The sequence below is a fragment of the Penicillium hispanicum genome (genome assembly GCF_028827665.1).
Source record: "Penicillium hispanicum strain IBT 35686 chromosome Unknown utg000003l_segment0_segment0, whole genome shotgun sequence".
Lineage (NCBI taxonomy): Eukaryota > Fungi > Ascomycota > Eurotiomycetes > Eurotiales > Aspergillaceae > Penicillium > Penicillium hispanicum.
The window spans coordinates 123,430-141,689 of NW_026623195.1; the positions used below are offsets into that span (position 1 = coordinate 123,430).

The 18,260-nt window shown below is 53.8% G+C and overlaps 6 protein-coding genes across 6 annotated transcripts; 3 read left to right on the top strand and 3 right to left on the bottom strand.

Moving 5' to 3' along the window:
• Nucleotides 1–1,385: 1,385 nt before the first annotated feature.
• On the top strand, nt 1,386–2,389 carry N7459_002449 (uncharacterized protein; the record flags this gene model as incomplete). The annotated part of the gene is made up of 3 exons (XM_056941634.1): nt 1,386–1,601; nt 1,696–1,877; nt 1,921–2,389. The coding sequence occupies 3 exons, from the start codon at nt 1,386–1,388 to the stop codon at nt 2,387–2,389; spliced, it is 867 nt and encodes a 288-aa protein (XP_056801517.1).
• A 766-nt stretch (nt 2,390–3,155) lies between these two features.
• N7459_002450 (STE20 family serine/threonine-protein kinase) lies at nt 3,156–5,249 on the bottom strand (the record flags this gene model as incomplete). The annotated part of the gene is made up of 6 exons (XM_056941635.1): nt 3,156–3,420; nt 3,475–4,116; nt 4,173–4,774; nt 4,831–4,998; nt 5,063–5,130; nt 5,201–5,249. The coding sequence occupies 6 exons, from the start codon at nt 5,247–5,249 to the stop codon at nt 3,156–3,158; spliced, it is 1,794 nt and encodes a 597-aa protein (XP_056801518.1).
• A 446-nt stretch (nt 5,250–5,695) lies between these two features.
• On the bottom strand, nt 5,696–7,402 carry N7459_002451 (FAD-binding oxidoreductase; the record flags this gene model as incomplete). Its single annotated transcript, XM_056941636.1, has 2 exons — nt 5,696–5,728; nt 5,792–7,402. 2 exons carry the CDS (start codon nt 7,400–7,402, stop codon nt 5,696–5,698), a joined length of 1,644 nt encoding a protein of 547 aa, XP_056801519.1.
• Nucleotides 7,403–8,435: 1,033 nt separating this feature from the next.
• N7459_002452 (dTDP-4-dehydrorhamnose reductase family protein) lies at nt 8,436–9,506 on the top strand (the record flags this gene model as incomplete). The annotated part of the gene is made up of 2 exons (XM_056941637.1): nt 8,436–8,617; nt 8,717–9,506. 2 exons carry the CDS (start codon nt 8,436–8,438, stop codon nt 9,504–9,506), a joined length of 972 nt encoding a protein of 323 aa, XP_056801520.1.
• Nucleotides 9,507–10,908: 1,402 nt separating this feature from the next.
• On the top strand, nt 10,909–13,224 carry N7459_002453 (uncharacterized protein; the record flags this gene model as incomplete). The annotated part of the gene is made up of 1 exon (XM_056941638.1): nt 10,909–13,224. One exon carries the CDS (start codon nt 10,909–10,911, stop codon nt 13,222–13,224), a length of 2,316 nt encoding a protein of 771 aa, XP_056801521.1.
• Nucleotides 13,225–14,285: 1,061 nt separating this feature from the next.
• N7459_002454 (potassium ion transporter) lies at nt 14,286–17,123 on the bottom strand (the record flags this gene model as incomplete). The annotated part of the gene is made up of 3 exons (XM_056941639.1): nt 14,286–15,107; nt 15,170–16,928; nt 17,098–17,123. The coding sequence occupies 3 exons, from the start codon at nt 17,121–17,123 to the stop codon at nt 14,286–14,288; spliced, it is 2,607 nt and encodes an 868-aa protein (XP_056801522.1).
• Between the last annotated feature and the right edge of the window lie 1,137 nt (nt 17,124–18,260).

Sequence of the window (18,260 nt, forward strand, 5' to 3'; positions counted from 1 at the left end):
GGCTGCAGCGAGGCAATTGGACAATTCTCTCCGACATGGACGTGGGAGGGCTGTTCTACCGTCTATTGGGACTTCCTCGTGTGCAGAGGAGATGCATCTGCAGCGACGGCGAATGTCATTCTTCCACGAGGCCAACCCGCAGATCCAGATGTAGTATATCCCTATTCCCTCTGACTTCTCCCTTTCTCCACTGAGCTAGTCCTTCATTCACCTATTGTCACGCAAGGCTCGGAGCATTGATCTTATATTCTGCTCAATATCGAGATTTGTATCCGATTGCCTCGTGCTCTGTTGACTGCCGGACATCTATATCCACTTCTCCCTGTAATTCTTCGATGTTGTCCGGGATCCGCCAGTCATGATCCAACCCACCCGAGAATATAAACCTATGCTGTCCCTGGATCAAGCAGTCAAATTCTATCGACTCATACCCTTCATGCAGTATACATGCAACATAACTACCGAGACATGAATACTCGGGTCGAATCCTCCGCGGCTCCACCAGCAGCGCCACACCCAAAGTGGCTCCGCTCCGCACGAAATCGCACTGCGTCGACATACATAAGCTGCCTCCACTTTCCCCCCCAGAAGCGGCGCCAAGTGGGAACTTTGGAATCAAATCTGCCGGGCTGGTCTAGTCTGTCCGTTCAGGGGGCGTTGCTGATAACCAAACGAAACATGGGTGGACACCGGTAGATGGCTACCTCGGATGCACCGACAAGCTTTCTACTACATAGTTGCTTTTCTGTATTGTGGTGTGTCTTTGTCAACTCTCGCTAAGTTTCAAATCCAAGAGTCCCAGTGTGTGAAAGGGTTATCATGTTTTCCTGTAAGTATACTTAAAAGGTCGAGGTAGCATTGCGCCCGCTCCCTATTCGCCTAGGTGAATACGATCGCGGTTCTTTGTTCGCACTTGGTTCATTCTATGGTCCATGACCTCGAAGACCGAAATAGAACATACTCGACACAAAGAACCATCTTCTCGCAGTGACACTTCCCATTGGCTATGATGTATATCGGTATCGTGGACCCCTCGGTCGCTGGACAACCGACTGAATCTGGGACTGGGCGCTCTGGGCATCTCGACGTTCTTTATTTCCTAGTTTCTGTTAGCAATGTCTATGGCCAGCAAGGCTACTTTTGGTATCCCTCCAAATGAAGGATGAAGCCAAAGCCGGGACAAAGAAGGCAGGCTTCGTCGCTCGAGTCAAAGAGAACAGACCTCGTCCTCGAACAGATGGACGGTAGGGCAGAGTCGTCCATCGGTGCAGCCCTCCCAGATATAAAGATACCATCCACAGCCATTGATTATCCAGCTGACTCTAGGAAAAAAAAAGAAACTGGATTTCTTCCCAGTATCCGCTGCCACTGCAAAATATCCCAACATGGAACTTCAAATGAATTTCATGAACATAAGCACCCCGTTCTACTGCTTCGACCGCGAGGGCGTCCCACGAGAAGAAATTCGCTGGCGCTGGCGGTATCGCGTCAAGCCCGTGACCGAGGTCAGTCGCCTGCTGGACACAGCGGGCGTTCCGCATGTACTTTGGGGCCTTTTTGCCCTGAACCTGGTGGGACACTCGGAGCCAGTCAGCAATCCGGTAAGTAGTCATTTCCGTAGGCATAATCCTTGACGAGGAAGCCGATCAATCGAGCCCAAAGACTGATGATCATGACCCACCCATGTCCCAACAGGATATCGAGTTCGTCGTCCCAGATGCCCTCCTCAAGAGAGCGTATGATGCACTGAGCGCGGTTGGCTTCGAGCTCTGCACCACGCCCAGCTGCGGAATCATGAGACACGACCGCTGCGCGCCACACCCCAATATGCACTTCCACGTCAATGCGGCCTGGAATGACAAGGGCGTTATTGCACTGTTCACCAAAAGCAGCATGCTCTGGTGGCTGCCGGAGTTCGAGCTGGGGCCCCCCTGCGGCCGATGATCCGGACCTGTTGATGTCCGATGACGCCCGCCTCCCGTCGTTCCGGGTCAAGGGCGCCACGGGTCCATGGGGTGGGATGTATCCCGTGAAGGTGTTGAACGAGAATTCCTTTGCAGAAGCAGTGATCAGATTGCTGTGTCGCGATTGGAAGCATGTCAACTGCTATGACATGTACTGGATTTTGCTGCTAGACGACCTGGCCGACGACGGAGAAAGGTATTCGTGGGCAGTGAAAGCTCAGGAAGCTGGTATTGGCTTAAAAAGAACGCTTCGACCGGAGTGGCAGCCGATTTGGGAATCGTGGGTTGCGGAGAAGAGAATGGATTCGGCGACGGTCGAGAGGATTCAGGGCGCAGCTGTCGGACAGGGACTCCTACCACCGCCACCGGCTATCAATGGGTGCGGCACCTTTGCCAATGCTGAAGCTCTGGGCCGTCATTTCTGACCCGAGCCAAGTGCTTCCCTATTCAGACGATGGGTTTGTTTCCGTGGTGTTGTTGCTGTTGCTGTTGCTTGTGTTTGGATTCGACTGTGGAGTGACCAAGAAGGGGTGTTTTCTCGTATTTGATTGCGCGTAATGTTCCAACAAGCTTTCTCCATGAAACATGGCCTTTCGTCGTTGTACCAGGAATGTGGGGGATCTAGGAGACTTGCTCGATGAGCTATTACCCTTGAATTAGATGCAAGATTACGAACAGAATATCCAATCACAGCATATGTTCATTTAGACTTGTTGTTCGCAGAGATCTTCAGACATATTGCACATCGCACTACCCCTTGCTGACGACAACATGCAAACTAGCAGGGGGCGGCAGGGACAAGAGTACATCGCACAAGTAAATGACAGCAGGGTAAAAAAGCTATCTATGAAGAAGAAGAGAAAATCCAGGAGTCAAGGTAGCTCTCCTACCTGACTGACCTTGGACAACCCAGAAAAAAGCCCAGGTTCCAGCAGCGACATCAAAGTTAGAAACAAAAGTTCCCAGGAATATTACACCAGATCAACAAAACTCCGTAACCGGTCCCACCGAGGGGCAAGAATCGAACAGAACGAATGGACACCAAGGATGCAGGGCAAATGGCAGACGTGGGAAAGACCGCGGGAGGGGGTTATACAAACAGGATGAAACGCCAAAATGGTCTATACAACGAACGTAGAGAAGAGTCGAGGGAATTAGATGTTTGAGAATATTGGTACTCCGGGGGATAGTTTAGATTCCCCAGCGGTTGCGAAGGCCTTCTGCCCAGCGCTGATAGAGTACATCGGATAGTTGCTTGGTGTGTTCCATTCCAGGCAGATGCTGGCCTGGGAGATTCGAAATAGGTGGCGACTGAGGCCGAGGGTCGACAACATGGGTTGATTGCCGCCGGCGGTGGCTCTTCAGGTGAGGGTTGTTTTGCGCCAGCACGAGGCGTGGCCGCGAAGGAGACTCGGGTAGAGCGGATGACGGAATCAATGGGGAGAGACGAGGGTCACTGAAATGTGGTGTGAGCTAGAAGTCAACCAAATCACGGTCGGATAACACTTACGCCTGAAGCCGCTCGTTCATGGTCCGGATGATATGGTAGAGACCCTCTGGATCGACCATCTCCAAGTCACTCCAGGCCTCGGCCAGCCGAGAAATAGCCTCACGCTTCTCGCCATCCCCTGTCGTGGACAAAACCTCCTGACAAGAAAGCCCAATCGCCTTGCTATAGGCGCGGCGACCCAATTGAGCTTCTTTGCTTGACGACTCGGATGGAGAATAAACCTTGGGGCTGGTATTCTCATCAAAGCCAGGAGGAGGCTTGATAGGTGCCGTCTCAGCGGGGGCTCTGTCCGATACACGGCGGAATTGGCGCACTGTCGACGGACTGTTCCCAAAACTCAAGTCCAAACCCAATGGTTGCTTGATTCCACTGGAGCGTCTTTTGGTGTTGGCTCGGCGGATCGAAGGAGACCGTTCAGCACCCGTAGCTCGCCGAACGGTGGAATTGGCCTGGTGTTTAGGCGGTGGCGGGGGTTGAGAGATACGCATGTCCTGCATCAGCTGGGCGGGATCGGTATCATTCTCTTCGTCATCTAGTGTGGTCCAGTCGGCGCCCTTTGGCACCCACATGGACGGCGCCTTGACAGTGTCAAAGACCCAGTCGTCTTCATCATCCTCGGTAATCGGTTTGGTGATGGTGTTGCTGCGGAGAGATCTTGTTAGCTTTTGCTTTGCACGCACAGCTCGTCGGTATCTTACAGAGACTCTGCATAGTACTTGATGTCCTTAGTGACCCCTCGGCCAGCATCCCAGTCTTGCTTACGGTGGATCAGTTCTTGCAGAGCTTCGGTTTTTCCAGCATTGCGAATGAACTTGTGGCGCAGCAGCTCTTTAGCGCTGGGTCGGCGATCCGGATCCTTGGTCAAACATTGGGTAATGAAGTCCTTAAAGGTATTGCTGTACTCATTGCCTTCTAGCCGAGGGGCAGGGTTCTTCGGAATCAGGAAGAGCACTTTCATCGGGTGGGTGCTGGCATGCGGGGGCTCGCCATTGATCATTTCGATCGCAGTAATGCCCAATGACCAGATATCCGCCTTGAAGTCGTACCCAGACTGCTGGATTACTTCAGGGGCCATCCAGAACGGGGTACCGACAAAGGTATTCCGCTGGGATTTGATGTTGACCAGCTGCGCCGCCACGCCAAAGTCCGCCAGTTTCACTTTTCCGGTGTTCGAGAGTAATACGTTGGCTGCCTTGACATCTCGGTGAATCTTTCCTTCGCTGTGGAGGTAGTCCAGGCCTTGCAGTAGCTGCTGGCAGACAATAGCGACATGAGCTTCGTTGAAAACCCCGGGTTTCAACTGCAACTGGTCAGCAAACGGACGCCGTGGGCACAGACCGGGGATATCCCACGTACCAAATCAAGACATGAACCTCCTCCTAAGTATTCCATGACAATCCAGAGCTTGTGGCCTTTCAGGAAGCTCGCCTTGTATTGCGTAACAAATGCACTGGCACAAGTGGCCAGGACAGAAATCTCCTGTTGGATTTCCTGAATATCATCTTCGCTGGACTCGAGATCGATCTGCAAGCGCAAACGAGGTTAATTGGGATCCGGGGTCAGAAATTCAGACGGAAAGGTAGCATACGTGCTTGACCGCGACAATCTCTCCCGTGGACATGTCAATCGCCTTGTACACGGTTCCAAAACTCCCACCTGGTAAAAAGAAAAGCCCAAAAGTCAGCATATTCCAGGCTGGCGACCAGTACCCGTCGCAGGAACTCACTCCCCAATTCCTCCATCATTTGGTAACGGCTCGCCATATCGTCCGCCATGGTTGCGCAAACGGTCGGCCCCAGCTAACAGCTCCGGTCGGACACGACTGCAACGAGGTTGACAGGGCTCATCCAGGGGAGTGGATGATGCACTTGAGCGTGAGCTGTGGCCTGGAGCTCTGAGCTTCGTAACAGCAAGTGTCAAAGGAAAGCAGGAACTCGGGCAGGTTAAGGGGTGGAGCATATAATCGCCATTGTCCAGTCTAAACAACCGCTCCGTCTCGCATGGCAACGGCGATAGACGCCTCAGGCACCAAGTGGGGGTCGATTCATACCGAATCAGGAATAGCGCAGATGCAAGGGTCCCCGGTCATGGAACGCGTCACATGCATGCGTCCAAGATAGGCTCATCTCTAGCTATACGAGAAAAATAATTGAGCAAGATTGGATATAATTGGGAATAATTTTTGTACACTATATACTCTATCGAGATCCACTCGGAAGCCCTAGATGTACTTGTAGGGGTTCATGATGCCGTTCTGATCAATGGTATTAGCAAAATAAACCCAGTATTCAGTTCGGTGACACGGACTATCACTTACCGGATCATAGAGCGCCTTCAGCTGCTTCATCAGCTTCACCATGGTCTCATTCTGGCTGTACCCAATGAACTCTCGCTTCGCAATACCGAGACCATGCTCGGCGCTAATGCTGCCCTGGCGCTTCTGAATCCACTCGTACACCCACGGCTCAATGGCCTTCTCGACCTCCTTGGTGTACTGACGCACGGAGACGTTCAAGTGCAGGTTGGAGTCTCCCATATGGCCGTAGCCAACAACGGCGCGCACAGGGAAGGAGTCGTCATCGCCAACCAAGCCCTTCTCCGTCAGGCGCTGCTTGCAGTCCTCCACTAGCTGGTACAGGTCGGAGAGAGGAATCGACACATCGTACTTGTAGGTACCGCCCAGGTGGCTCAGAGCCTCGGTGATACCTTCGCGCCAGCGCCAGAGTGCCTGGAACTGAGTCTCATCCTGGGCCAGAACACCATCGGCGACAATACCCTCGCCCATGACATGCTCGAGGAACGACTCCAGCTTCTCCATATCGTGCTCGGCATTGGAACCACTAGTCTCCACCAAACAGTAGAATGGATATTCACTATCGAGAGGGTGTTTGTTGCCTGTGGATTCACGCACCAGACCCTGGCTGCGACCATCCATCAGCTCGAATGCAGAAAGAATCTCCGACAGTTGTCCCTTGGCCTCAAGGAAAGCCCGCTGCACCTGCTCGAAGCTCTCAAGTCCAAAGTAGGCAACATTCACAGCCTTGGGTCGCGGGGGGCATAATATAGAGACCTTGGTCACAAGACCGATGGTACCTTCAGAGCCAATGAAAAGTTGCTTGAGGTCATAGCCAGTGTTGTTCTTGCGTAGGGTGGAGAGGGAGTCGACAATGGTCCCGTCCGGCAGGACCGCCTCGAGACCCAGCACGGTTCCGTGCAGACTGCCATAGCGCAGGAGCCGCAGCCCACCGGCGTTTGTCGAAACGTTGCCGCCGATGTGGCAGGATCCCTTGGCTCCCAGATCGAGAGGGAAGAGGTATCCCCGCTCGGCCAGGTACTGGTCGGCCACCTCCAGAATCACACCAGCATCGGCAACCAGCACACCCGAAGCCTCGTCGAACGAGTGGATCTGGTTCATCCGCGAGGTGTTGATGACGATTTCGTCGAAGACAGGGACTGAGCCACCAACCAGACCGGTGTTTCCACCCTGGGGCACCACTGCCAGTTTCCGTTCATTGCAGTACTTCAGCACCTTGCTAACTTCGTCCGTGCTACCGGGCTTCAAGACAAGGCGGGTGTGGCCGCGGTACTTGCGCATCCAGTCGCTGTTGAAGGGCTCAATGTCGTCTGTCGCATCGGTAGTGACACCGTCAACCACCGCGGACTGAGCACCCAATAGACCCTTGAAGTATGTGACATCCTCCGCAGCGAGCTCGGCAAAATTGGGGTCGCGCTTGACGTTGGGGTAGGCATCGCTGGTGTACTTGATCTGCTTGTCCCCTCGGACGGTGGAGCTGGCGCTGAAGCTACGCAGGGCGGTCGCACACGGCGATGGTGACGGTGAATGGGGAAGGGCGGACCGGAGGAGGATGCAAGGGCGAGGCACTCGAGCCCGGCGCAGGGCAGCTGAGAGGTTCCGAGCACCAGACATGGCGAGGGTGGAGAGAGGAGAGGGAGTGGTGTCGGGAAGAAGATAAATTTTGGGGGGTCAATTGAAGAGTGGAGATCCCGCTCCGGTCTCCGGGAGAAATGATTAAGATTGCATTGCGCCATTCTCGCGGTCGGATTGATGTCCAGCGCTCAGTGATTCTCGGCTGTTTAGTCCATGATGGCTTTCTGGACAGTTCGCATTTTGGTGCTCTGACTTTGATATCTAGCTGCATGACGCTGCTCCGTACCTGGAGTTGACCGCAAGTCCTGACTGAGGAATAAGAACCCATAGTTGCCTCGCTGATCCATCTCCGATGATTTGTGGTCGAAGATTTGCCTTCAATTGCATCTAATAAGGTCACAGTGCAGTCCTAACAGAACACTAGTAATTTTAGTTGCTTTGTGTATGGATCTTATACTCGGTATCTAATGTACAACCGGAGTGAGCTTAAATCATGACCATCCGTCAGTTGCAAATCCCATCATCGACTACCCGATAAGATCATTGGTAGTAAGTTCCAATCTAGCGTGATTCTTCATTCTCGAATTTGTCGTTTCATCGTGCCAGCTGAGCATTAGCCATAGATCTCATATCAGAGGCGGTGGGGAATCCCAGAAATGGGCGATAAATCCTCTCCCGTTCAGGATGGAGCTTGGGAGACAAGCACTGCTAAATGCTTAAGATGCTCAAGTACCTGCGTCTGCATAATCAATCCACGGGAAATAATGGGTAAGCGCGACAACTCTAATTGAGGCTAATTTTCTGACATGGCACCATCGAAACAAGGGGCCTGTCAAGGTCCTACCATCTACATGAAGGAAATATATAGTACACCACATACCCCTTCAACTTGCCGCAGGATGGGTTCCAACAGTCAAATTCCATCATGTAAACATAAATACAACCCGATGTGGACTTCCCAGCCCTGATAACTGGAGAGTCAGTTACGTCATGTTAGCGCCCCGCAGGCCACCGGCCTAAAGCGTTCGAAATTCTCACCGGCGAACCACCTCTCCCTTCTTCCATTGCCAAAATGACATCCACCGTTCTGATTACTGGAGCTAGCGGTCTGCTTGGTCGGCAGGTATTCAACACTTTCCAGCACTCGGGGGTGCTGGTGGTTGGTCAGGGTTTCTCGCGAGCAGCCCCGCCAACTGTTCTTAAAGCAGATCTGGAGAAGAAAGAAGAGATCAAGAGGATCCTCGATGATGTCAAGTGAGTGGTTCTGGCCGATCGAAGCTTGGGACGGTTACTGATTGTTGCTGTCTATGGGTAGACCCCAGATTGTCATTCACTGTGAGCTATAGCGCCCAGCGGTCCAGACCAACCCAAAGCTGACGCGGATTACACAGGCGCCGCCAACAGGTCCCCGGATCTGTGTGACAAGAACCCTGAGCAAGCGCGCAAGGTCAATGTCGATGCTACTCGGTACCTGGCCGAAGAGTGCCAGTCCCGTGGAGCCTTCCTCATCTATATTTCCACTGACTACGTCTTCCCCGGGGCGGAAGGCGACGCCCCCTACGAAACAGACGCCGAGACTCGACCACCAAACTTGTATGGTCAATTGAAGCGCGACGGCGAGCTGGCTGTCCTTGAGGCCACTCAGGATACGGGCCTTGGTGTTGTGCTGCGTGTCCCGGTGCTGTACGGATCCGCCAAGGAGAACTCTGAGAGCGCGGTCAACACGCTGGTCGATGCAGTCATGAAATCCCAGGATGAGAACGCTGGCGTCAAGATGGATGACTGGGCTCAGCGATATCCCACCAACACCGAAGATGTGGCCCGCGTGTGTCGCGACATCGTCATCAAATATCTGAAGGAGAAGCAACGGCTGAAGGAGCTTCCGCATATCCTACAGTTCTCCTCGGAGGACCGCATGACCAAGTATGAGATCTGCGAGAAGCTGGCTCAAGTGCTTGGAGTGCCGCTGCCCGGCATGATCCGCAACAAGCAAGGCAATGACCCCAATGCAAGTGTCCAGCGGCCTTATGATACCCACCTATCTACCAAGGCTCTGGTTGACCTGGGGATTGATGTGCGGACCATGGATTTTATCGCGTGGTGGTATGTGTTCTGTCTCCTCGTTGTGATCTACGCAAACTAATCTGTGGTCGTATTAGGCGGCGAGAGTTGGGGGCGCATCGGAAATGAGGATCAGGAGGGCCACTCCAGAGGGCATGGAAGTCACGACCAGTTGTCATGAGCGAGAGATCAAATCAAAATGGCAGCGCGGCCAGGAACTGCAATCTAGACCCACCTATATAACTAGGTAGTACACAGATTGAAATTGAAACCCAAGAATGCCGCCGGCTCCTCAACTCCCCAGGTAGGTGTACCACCCACATTCATCGCCATAGTAACATCGTGGAAGGGTCGTATCGAGATCTGATAGCTTCGATTCTGGGTCCAATGCCAAGTGGCCCAACTTGCATCTTTCTAGTGCTTCCTACATGTCCGTAGGTCGCACTACAGATCCACAAGAAAACTTAGACTTCCAAGAGCTCGTTGCACCATAGATATTGCTCCGCGTCATTTTGTCGGTGTGGGAGGCAACTTGGCCGTAGCAGCGGAGCTGATTCGAGCGCCTGATCGAGGCCGTGAGTGGCTGGGAGAAGCCATTGGAGAGACATGCAGAGCGATCGAGAGATCGAAGCACATCCCTGGCCGATTTTTGCTCCAAGGTTGATGGTCCCCCCACTTGGTGACCTTGGTAGTGGATAAGTCGAGGTCAACAGTGGATCTCCAGGGGTCCAGATGTTTGCAACGGCGCCTAGCGAGGAGAGTAGTGCCGCTGGAGCGATCCTGCTGGAAATTGCGACCAGCAGAGCGCAAGGAAATCAAGGAAAGCGACGCAGCCAAGGGCCCGAATACTGCCATCCACCGCCGGTGCCTGAACGCGCTCGCATTGTCGCGTTGCCCGAGAACGTCTTCGCCTTCCCGCTCGACGCTTTCTTCACCTCGACTTGCTGTCCGTCTGACTCACAATCTCAACTGGTACTTGAAGCTCTCTCACTGGTGAGTGTCGGTGTGTTAAATCCACTCTCAATTCCCTACACATCCTGCGTCCACCCCAGCCCACTCCAGTCTGGTTCCTGATCGGCACGTCCGTCTTCCCAACCAGGGATTGATGATCCATTGGGAAACCAACGGCCTTCTGGCACGGTCACATTCAATTCCAGCCTCATGTCTTGGTGCCCTTGAAGACTCTATGGCTTGCCAGTGTGCGCCAACCTGCTGTGTCTCATTTTTGTCGGGTTGTCGGTTGTCGTGCCTGAACCCCTGATTGTCGCAAACGTTCCTGGTTGTCGCACCTTCGTTCCAAGCCACTCACACTGATAACCATTCCACCCCCCCAGGGTTGAAATCTGACAATGCGCCATTGATCGCGACGCGCTCGAGATCCGAACCCTCGATCAACTCATGAAATCAAACCCAATCACCACTTAAAGCTGCGATCGGACCCCCCTGCGGGGTATTCCAAAAAGCCCACCTAGTAGCGCACAGCCATGGGGAAGCACGGTGCAGAAGATGCTGCGATGCAGCCCGCAGCTGTCAAGCCTTCGCGGTATCGCCAAACACAAGATGGCCAGTTCCGTGCTCATCATATTGATAAAACTGAGTCAATGGCCCAAGCCTCCGGGGGGCGCAAATCAAGTGAACAGAACCCCTCAATCGTGAGAAGCATGTCTCGGTATAGGCGCAATCGTCCCTCTGGTCATGGAAACACGGCTGCTGTCCCCAGTGTTCCCCGTCTCCCTGTGGAATCAGATCATGCATCTACGAAACCTGTCCCTCCGCTGCCTGCCCCTGCCCAGGAAGATCCAGAGGTGCCGGAACGGAGTGGAAGAGAAAGAGAAAAGCACCGACAGAATGCGATGGACCAGCTGACTGGCGGGTCTCCTGTAGCTCGTTCCATTCCGCTGCGGCCTACAAAGTCGACAAAAGAGACATATTCGAGGAAGGAGCGAAGCAAACAAGAGCAAACGGCCGCCCTAACTCAGCAGGACTACGATGGCCATGGCAATCACCACACTCCCCCCAGTGATGCCCCTCGCAAGTCTTTCTTGCAGAAGGTGAAACTGGCCAAGACCAAAGACTCCCCGGGTCGTGATGAAGCCACCATCAAGTACATCGCAATGGGTGGAGGAGGGATCGTCCCTGGAACTGATGCTCCAATATCCGCTGTCAATGCTGGTGAGCGCCATGTGGTCGTGCAGTACAGCGATGCTGCCGTTAAGCTGCCGGTTACCCCAACTACGCTAGCTCAGGATATTCTTTCAGCCGCCTACCAGCAAGTCTCACCATGCATCGACCCTGCAAAGTTCATTGTGATTGAATCTTTTCACCAGATTGGCCTTGAGCGGCCTTTACGCCGGTATGAGCGTGTCCGGGACGTCCTGAACTCCTGGACCCATGACCTCGACAACCGACTCATCATTATTCCTCCTTCCAGCATGGAAGCCCTGGCTCAGGTTGATGCGCAAGAAGTTCCGAGCGAGAAACCCACGGAGACTACCGTTGAACTTTACCACTCCCCACGGCCCCGCAAGTGGGACAAGCGGTTCGTGACTCTACGTGCCGACGGACAAGTAATGGTCTCGAAGAAGGAGAATTCTAAAGATCATACCAACATTTGCCACTTGACCGACTTCGATATCTATTCCCCCAGTGCGCGGGCTTTGGCAAAAGACATCAAACCGCCCAAGAAGCTTTGTTTTGCAATCAAAAGCCAGGAAAAGTCCTCCATGTTCCTGTCTACGGAGAACTTTGTACACTTCTTCGCTACCAGCGATCGAGCCGTTGCAGACCGATGGCACCGGGCTGTGCAGGGGTGGCGGAGTTGGTACCTGGTGAACAAGATGGGTGCTGGACAGCCTCTGGAGAATGCAATAGCACCTCCTGCAGAGCCGTTGATGCATGTGCAGACCTCAGCTGACCAGCCACGTCCTTCCAGCTCGAAGGACATTTTTTCTCGCAAGCGGACAGTACGAGAACGTGTGCCGCCGTCGACCTCGTACCCCAAGGGGCTGAGTGTTGATACCAGCGGGGCCAGCTATCAGAGCGAGAAAGCTTCCCTTGTGCAGGGGATCTCCCCGGAAGAGGTCAATGCTGAGACCTTCTCTCCGGCGGGCCTGCTGGGTCGTACGTACACCCAGCGACGTCAGGCCATGCGTGAGAGAGAAGAAAGAGAGAAGCAAGCGAAGCACGACCCCTTCTCGCCTCACGGTCTGCTCAACGGGGTGCCAATGTTTCCTACTGGAAACGTGGAGGGTGCAGATGCTGTTCGCCCTGGCACCGCGGCCCACACGCCAGCTGCTGGGGGCTACCTGGGCCGTGGGCACTCAGTCAGCCAGAAGAACAAGCCTCTGGTTGACCTGACCCCGGTCTTTCAGGAGCCTCCACAGCACACGCGCAAAGGTCGCGGTGTGACGGTGCAACCGGGAAAGCAGCTGATCGACGCGGCAACAGGCCCTGATCTAGCGCCGGGGTCGGTGGCAATCCCAGCAGCAACTGCGTGGCGTCGCCCCTCTGTTGATGCGTCCTCGCATGGCCGAAACCGCGCAAACACCATGCGCAGTGTGCGCCACACCTCTCAACATCACAATGGGTCCAGCTCTGCGGGTGAAAGCCCATCCTCCCCGACCAACCCATTTATGCCAAACAGCCTGTTGGCATCTTCCTCCAGTCGAAGAACCACCAGCCAGGGCAAACCAAGTGCCGGTCACGGTCTTACAACCGGTGACCGTCATGCGACTCACCCGATGCTGGATATGTCCCCTGAAAACCCCTTTGCTGAGGGCAGCTTGCTTCGACAGCTGTAAACCAACAAGCCTCCCACTCTGTTCTTTCATGACTCTACGAAAAAGCCCCTAACATCTTTTTGCCTGCGTTCAATTCTCGGTGCATGCACAGCATAGCGTTTTCCAAATTTCAATGACCCCCTTTGCAGCTGATCTCGCCCAGCTGCCTACGACAATCAACCGCAATAGATCGATCGGCCCCTTCCAAGTTTGGCCCGCTCTGTTCAAATCCACAGGCGAAGTTGTCACGTTATTTTCTGTTTAAGATACCCAGTTTATGTTGCCGAATATGATAAGCATCTTTGATGGTTTCTGATCATAGTGTCCTAATTTGGTCTAGTGCTGCTAGTTGTTAGAATTGTTGATCATTACCATCAACGGACAGTAAGGACTCACTACACAATAATACTGATGCCGAGGGAGTCCACCTACACAGCAACCGGTGCTGGTCTGATTCGAGTGTTCGGCAGTGGCATCATCACTCACGCAAAAGCGGCGGTCCGACGTTCTTCTCCCACAGCAAGTAATGTATGTACACTACCCGCATCCGTGAACAACGCTTCAACTCCAACGTAAACACAAAAAGACTAGGAAGGCAGCATGGAAGTGTTTCCCATTTTTAACGGTAATTTCCCACTATTTCTACTCTTTAATTATCCATTGATACATACCCAACAGTATTTACCTAACTCAAATTTCCTATCTAGAGCACCGCCGCTTTACAGATGCGTTCAGGATCAGGCTCATTGAATACTTAGATGATGATGATAGGCTCTGATCCCCTGATCAGAGCTAGTATAACCTAGTATAGTGGCTGCGGGTATTGCTACGGCGCAGGGAGGATACTATTGCTCTTCGCACTCGAAGCATTTCGATGGATTTACCAGCGAGTGGAGTGAGCATGCCCAGGGACCTCGGGAGTATATATCTACAACCCATAACAGACCGGAGATTGAATGTGACAGTTTCCCCTAAATAAACGACGTATATAAAACCCAACCATAGCTATATGCAAACGCCAGATCTCTATAAATATACAATGACGCTCCAGATGAAAGCGAGAAGAAAAGGACTAACCCACATCACCGATTTGAGCGGATAGTCCCCGACCGGTGGACTAGGGCATCGCCGTTTGGTGCAGGTTGGGTTTGCCAGTCATGCGAATCCATACCAGTGGACTGACCGACAGTATCTGGGCGGGCTTGGGAGAGACTGCGTGACTGCGGGCGACCCAGAGACTCTGCGCCGCTGAGATTAGAAGTGCGACGGCGCATGCGGCGGTCCGAGTCCGCAGCCTCACGGCGTCTAAGTGCGTCTGAGGGCAGGAGAACGGCGCGATCCAGAGCGTACGGTAGGCCACGGTGGCGGCCGCGGACTTGCATGGCGATGATCACCAATTTGGAAACGACATTGAATTGGCCGGAGAAGGAAGTGTTGACGCCAGGATAGCCAAATGACAGACCCACCGTGCCGTAGGCAGATACAACTTCAAACAAGACCGTGAAGAGTTGGAAGTTGTAGTCGCCCGAGTTTCCCAGACGACCGCCTTCGGCAATGGCAATGACGAATAGCCCTAGGAAGACGTACCACAAGTCGAAACTCAGCTGGCGACGCAAGTGAGCTCCAATATAACTGGGGGCTGTCTGGTCCTCTTCTTCTTGTTCATCTTCACCTAGACCGTATATACCCAAGCTCCGTTCCTCGTACACATTCGTTCGACGCATAGAGATGGCAATGGGAAAGACGGATATATACATCATGATCAGGTAGGATACCTGAATGGCTGGATGGAGATCGGGGAGGCTTACGACGCCGAACCCAGCAGTTCGAGTCGCAGCGGCCTGAAAGAAGCCATTTAGAACCCGGATACCAGGTGGAAGCGCTGTTACTGTCGAGTCGTTCAACTGCAAAAGCACATGAATTTTAGCTTGGTACGCTTCAAATTGTAAAGGGGGACAATACTCACGTCCAGGACAATGAAAAAGATGACGTCGATGCCATTCAACGCAACAAGAATGGCAAACAGCCACCAGGTGGCATTGCGAGGGAAGAGAAGGGTGAAACAGCGACGAGGGTGGTCGAGAAGGAACTTCAACTCTTCCCAGAGGGCGGTCCCTTGACGGGTAAATTTAGAAATAACCCAAATCATCAACCGAAGCATACACGGGAACGCCGTGTTGCCAATGATGATCAGAAAGGCAAGGAGAAGCAGGGGGAAAACGGCCCTCTGAAAGGAATTCATCGAATCCGGCGTGAGGGTAAACCCCAAGTCATTGAAGGCAGACGCGGCCGTGAAAATCCCCCACCAAGGCCTCCCAACTCCATCTTGTTCAACAACCCGGCCCCATCGATCTTCTGTCATGATCCAACCGACCATGCTGACGAGTCCAATCAGGTGGAACCCGACATAGTACGAGATTAGGACCACCGCCAACGTCTTGAGAGCGCGGTATTCGATGCCGCCCAGCTCATCCCGCTGTTCCTCCGTCAGATCAATGAAGTTGGAATTTCGAGCGACGGTTGCGTTCCAACTGAGATAAGGCTGGGTAGGGGGTGGCCTCTCATGTGTCAGTGATCGCCAGATTCCCCGCACGGTATTTTTCGTAGTGGTCGGGCCCAAGGCCGCATTCTCATTCGCATTCTCGGCATCGTTCACGTCTTTGGTGACCGTGTCACGCATGGTAGGTCTCGTATCCAAGCGAGGGAAAGTATTTCCACGGGTGCGAGTCCGCGTGAATTCGGGTTCATTGATGGTGATGTGTGGTCCTTCCAGCGGCCCAACCTGGTCGATCTCGTCCGAATGCGTAGAACTCTGCCGGCGATCGGTCCGGGGACTGACCGGTTGAGGCTGCTCGGGTTCCTCGTCTTCTCCATCATCCAATGCCTCTGGGACGCCGCCCCGATCGTACTCGCGGGGACTCGGGATGCGTAGCGCTCCTTTGTTTTTGCGTTGATTTTCCAAGAAGGCGATATGGTGTTCGGGGCTGAGCTGAGTAGGCACCCGTAAGCTGCCCAATCCGAACCGACGCTCCGTCTTGTTATCCACCTCGTCCGAGGCGGAAAAGTCAGTTGGTTCTTTCCTGGTAGGAGAATCGGTGTCCGAGGTTGAACCATCGTCGACGGACTTTCCGGCCGGGTCAGGCAGTTTACCGTCCCGCGCATCGCCCGAGTTATTCCGTAGCACCACAATTGACCGACCACCCACCCCCCGCTCGGCGTCGTTGACCTCTTGGCTATCCTTGTCCTGGGTGACCGTGTCCATGCGCGATCGAGTGGAGCGCAGGGCACGCGCATCTCGAACCACATGCTGGAACCGCTTCTCGAACCAGTATAAGCGAATGAAGACCAAGGCGCTGTGGATGAAGATCGGAGTGCACAGAATCGTAATGAAGTATAAGGCGATCTGCTGGTAGAGGCGCAGCTTGTTCAGATCGACGGTGTTCAGTCCGCTCTGGGTCGCGGCACCCGCCGACTGGAAAAGCGCATCGATGTACGAGATCTCACTGCCAGGATAGAGGATGACGGAGCCGATGATTGCCCAGACGATGATATACGTATAATGGAGGAAGATGAAGTTGAGGTGCAGCTGGTTGAGCAGCGGGATTCGCCGCTTGATCGAGTTGACCCGGCGGATGAAGGTTGAGAACATAGTCAGACGCAGACGGTGGCGCCGTCGTTCCCAGGTGGAAGGCACAATGCGCGGAGAAGACGCCTCGGGAGAAAGCCTTGGAGGCGACACTTGTCGGTCCTATGCGCAACTTAGCCACCGCATCAGTGAAATCCCCGACAAGCAGCAAACCATGTGGTTTTTACCGTCGATCGTTGACCAGTCGGGACTGGTGCAGAGGGCACGGAACGCAGCGCCGCGGTTAGCCGCGAGGCATTGGGCCACACCGGAGCGAAGCAGTGATTGAAGACATGGTGGGAGGAGGAAGAGGAAGAGGAGGAGGAGAAAACACCGTGGAAAAGGGACTCGAGGGGGAACGCGCGAATCAATGGGTGATGGCGAGCGGGAAAAAAGGCGCAAACGGTCGTACGGTCATTTTGGTACCGCAGGCGTAAGGCTGCCAAAAACGTGCACTGTCGATCGCCGCCAACGCGGTGGAATTGGTACGAATGCGCGAAATGGACGAAACGGCCGTTTCCGTGGCAAAACAGTTCGATCGCCAAACTCGCCCAAGTTAGAACTTCCAGCACAAGTCTCGCCTTTACACCGCTTCCCCAGGCATTGACGGCAACAATCTTCACGCCATCATTCATGCCCGAGCTGAAACGAGCGGTAATTCGACAGGCAGGTGGACCATGCGAATCCCACCACTGTGGAGATCCCCTTGTTTGAGGAACCCGGCTACCACGACGGATGCTGACTCGAGCCTATAGTAATCTATAATGCTTGGTAGGGACGTCAATCATGTTTTGGCCCAGTCGAGTTCGATCATACTGTCGACGATCATGTCTTGTTGGGTAGATAGCAAGCGCCTCATCCTGGCTGCTATGAGCCGGCAAAGACGACTACGATGCACACGCACACCCACATCGTCAAAGTCAAACCTTGGAAGAGCAACTCGTCACAGGGGGAAGAGCACCGCGGCCCACTTTTCATCAGGATTCGCACGCCGTGGCCCGTCCCTAGGCCATATCGCTTTCCCGAGTCGTCTTGCCTCTGATTGGCCTAACGTGGTCCCAACCCTGAGGGTGACTACTAGTAGTTAGTTAACTATATCAACCCAGGCCTTATGACGATTCGCGTTCGACATGTCCCAAGGCGGATTCCCCGATATTAGATATTGACACGGCTGCATATCGGCCTCGGCATTTCTCCCTCGGCATTCTCCTTTCCTTTCCCAATCATTGAGGGGCAGCGCTGGCTCCTACAGTGATAACGCGGCGACGATAGACAGGGGTTCCTTGGGGGCTGGACCGATAGGCCTATCTTCACCGACACCATGACGATATTCTCGCAAGTGGTCGGCCATGTACAGATGTTACAAAATGGCCCTTACACAATGGCCCCGTCATATGGGCGCTCGAATCAGTAGCCCTATAGTTAGTTGGCA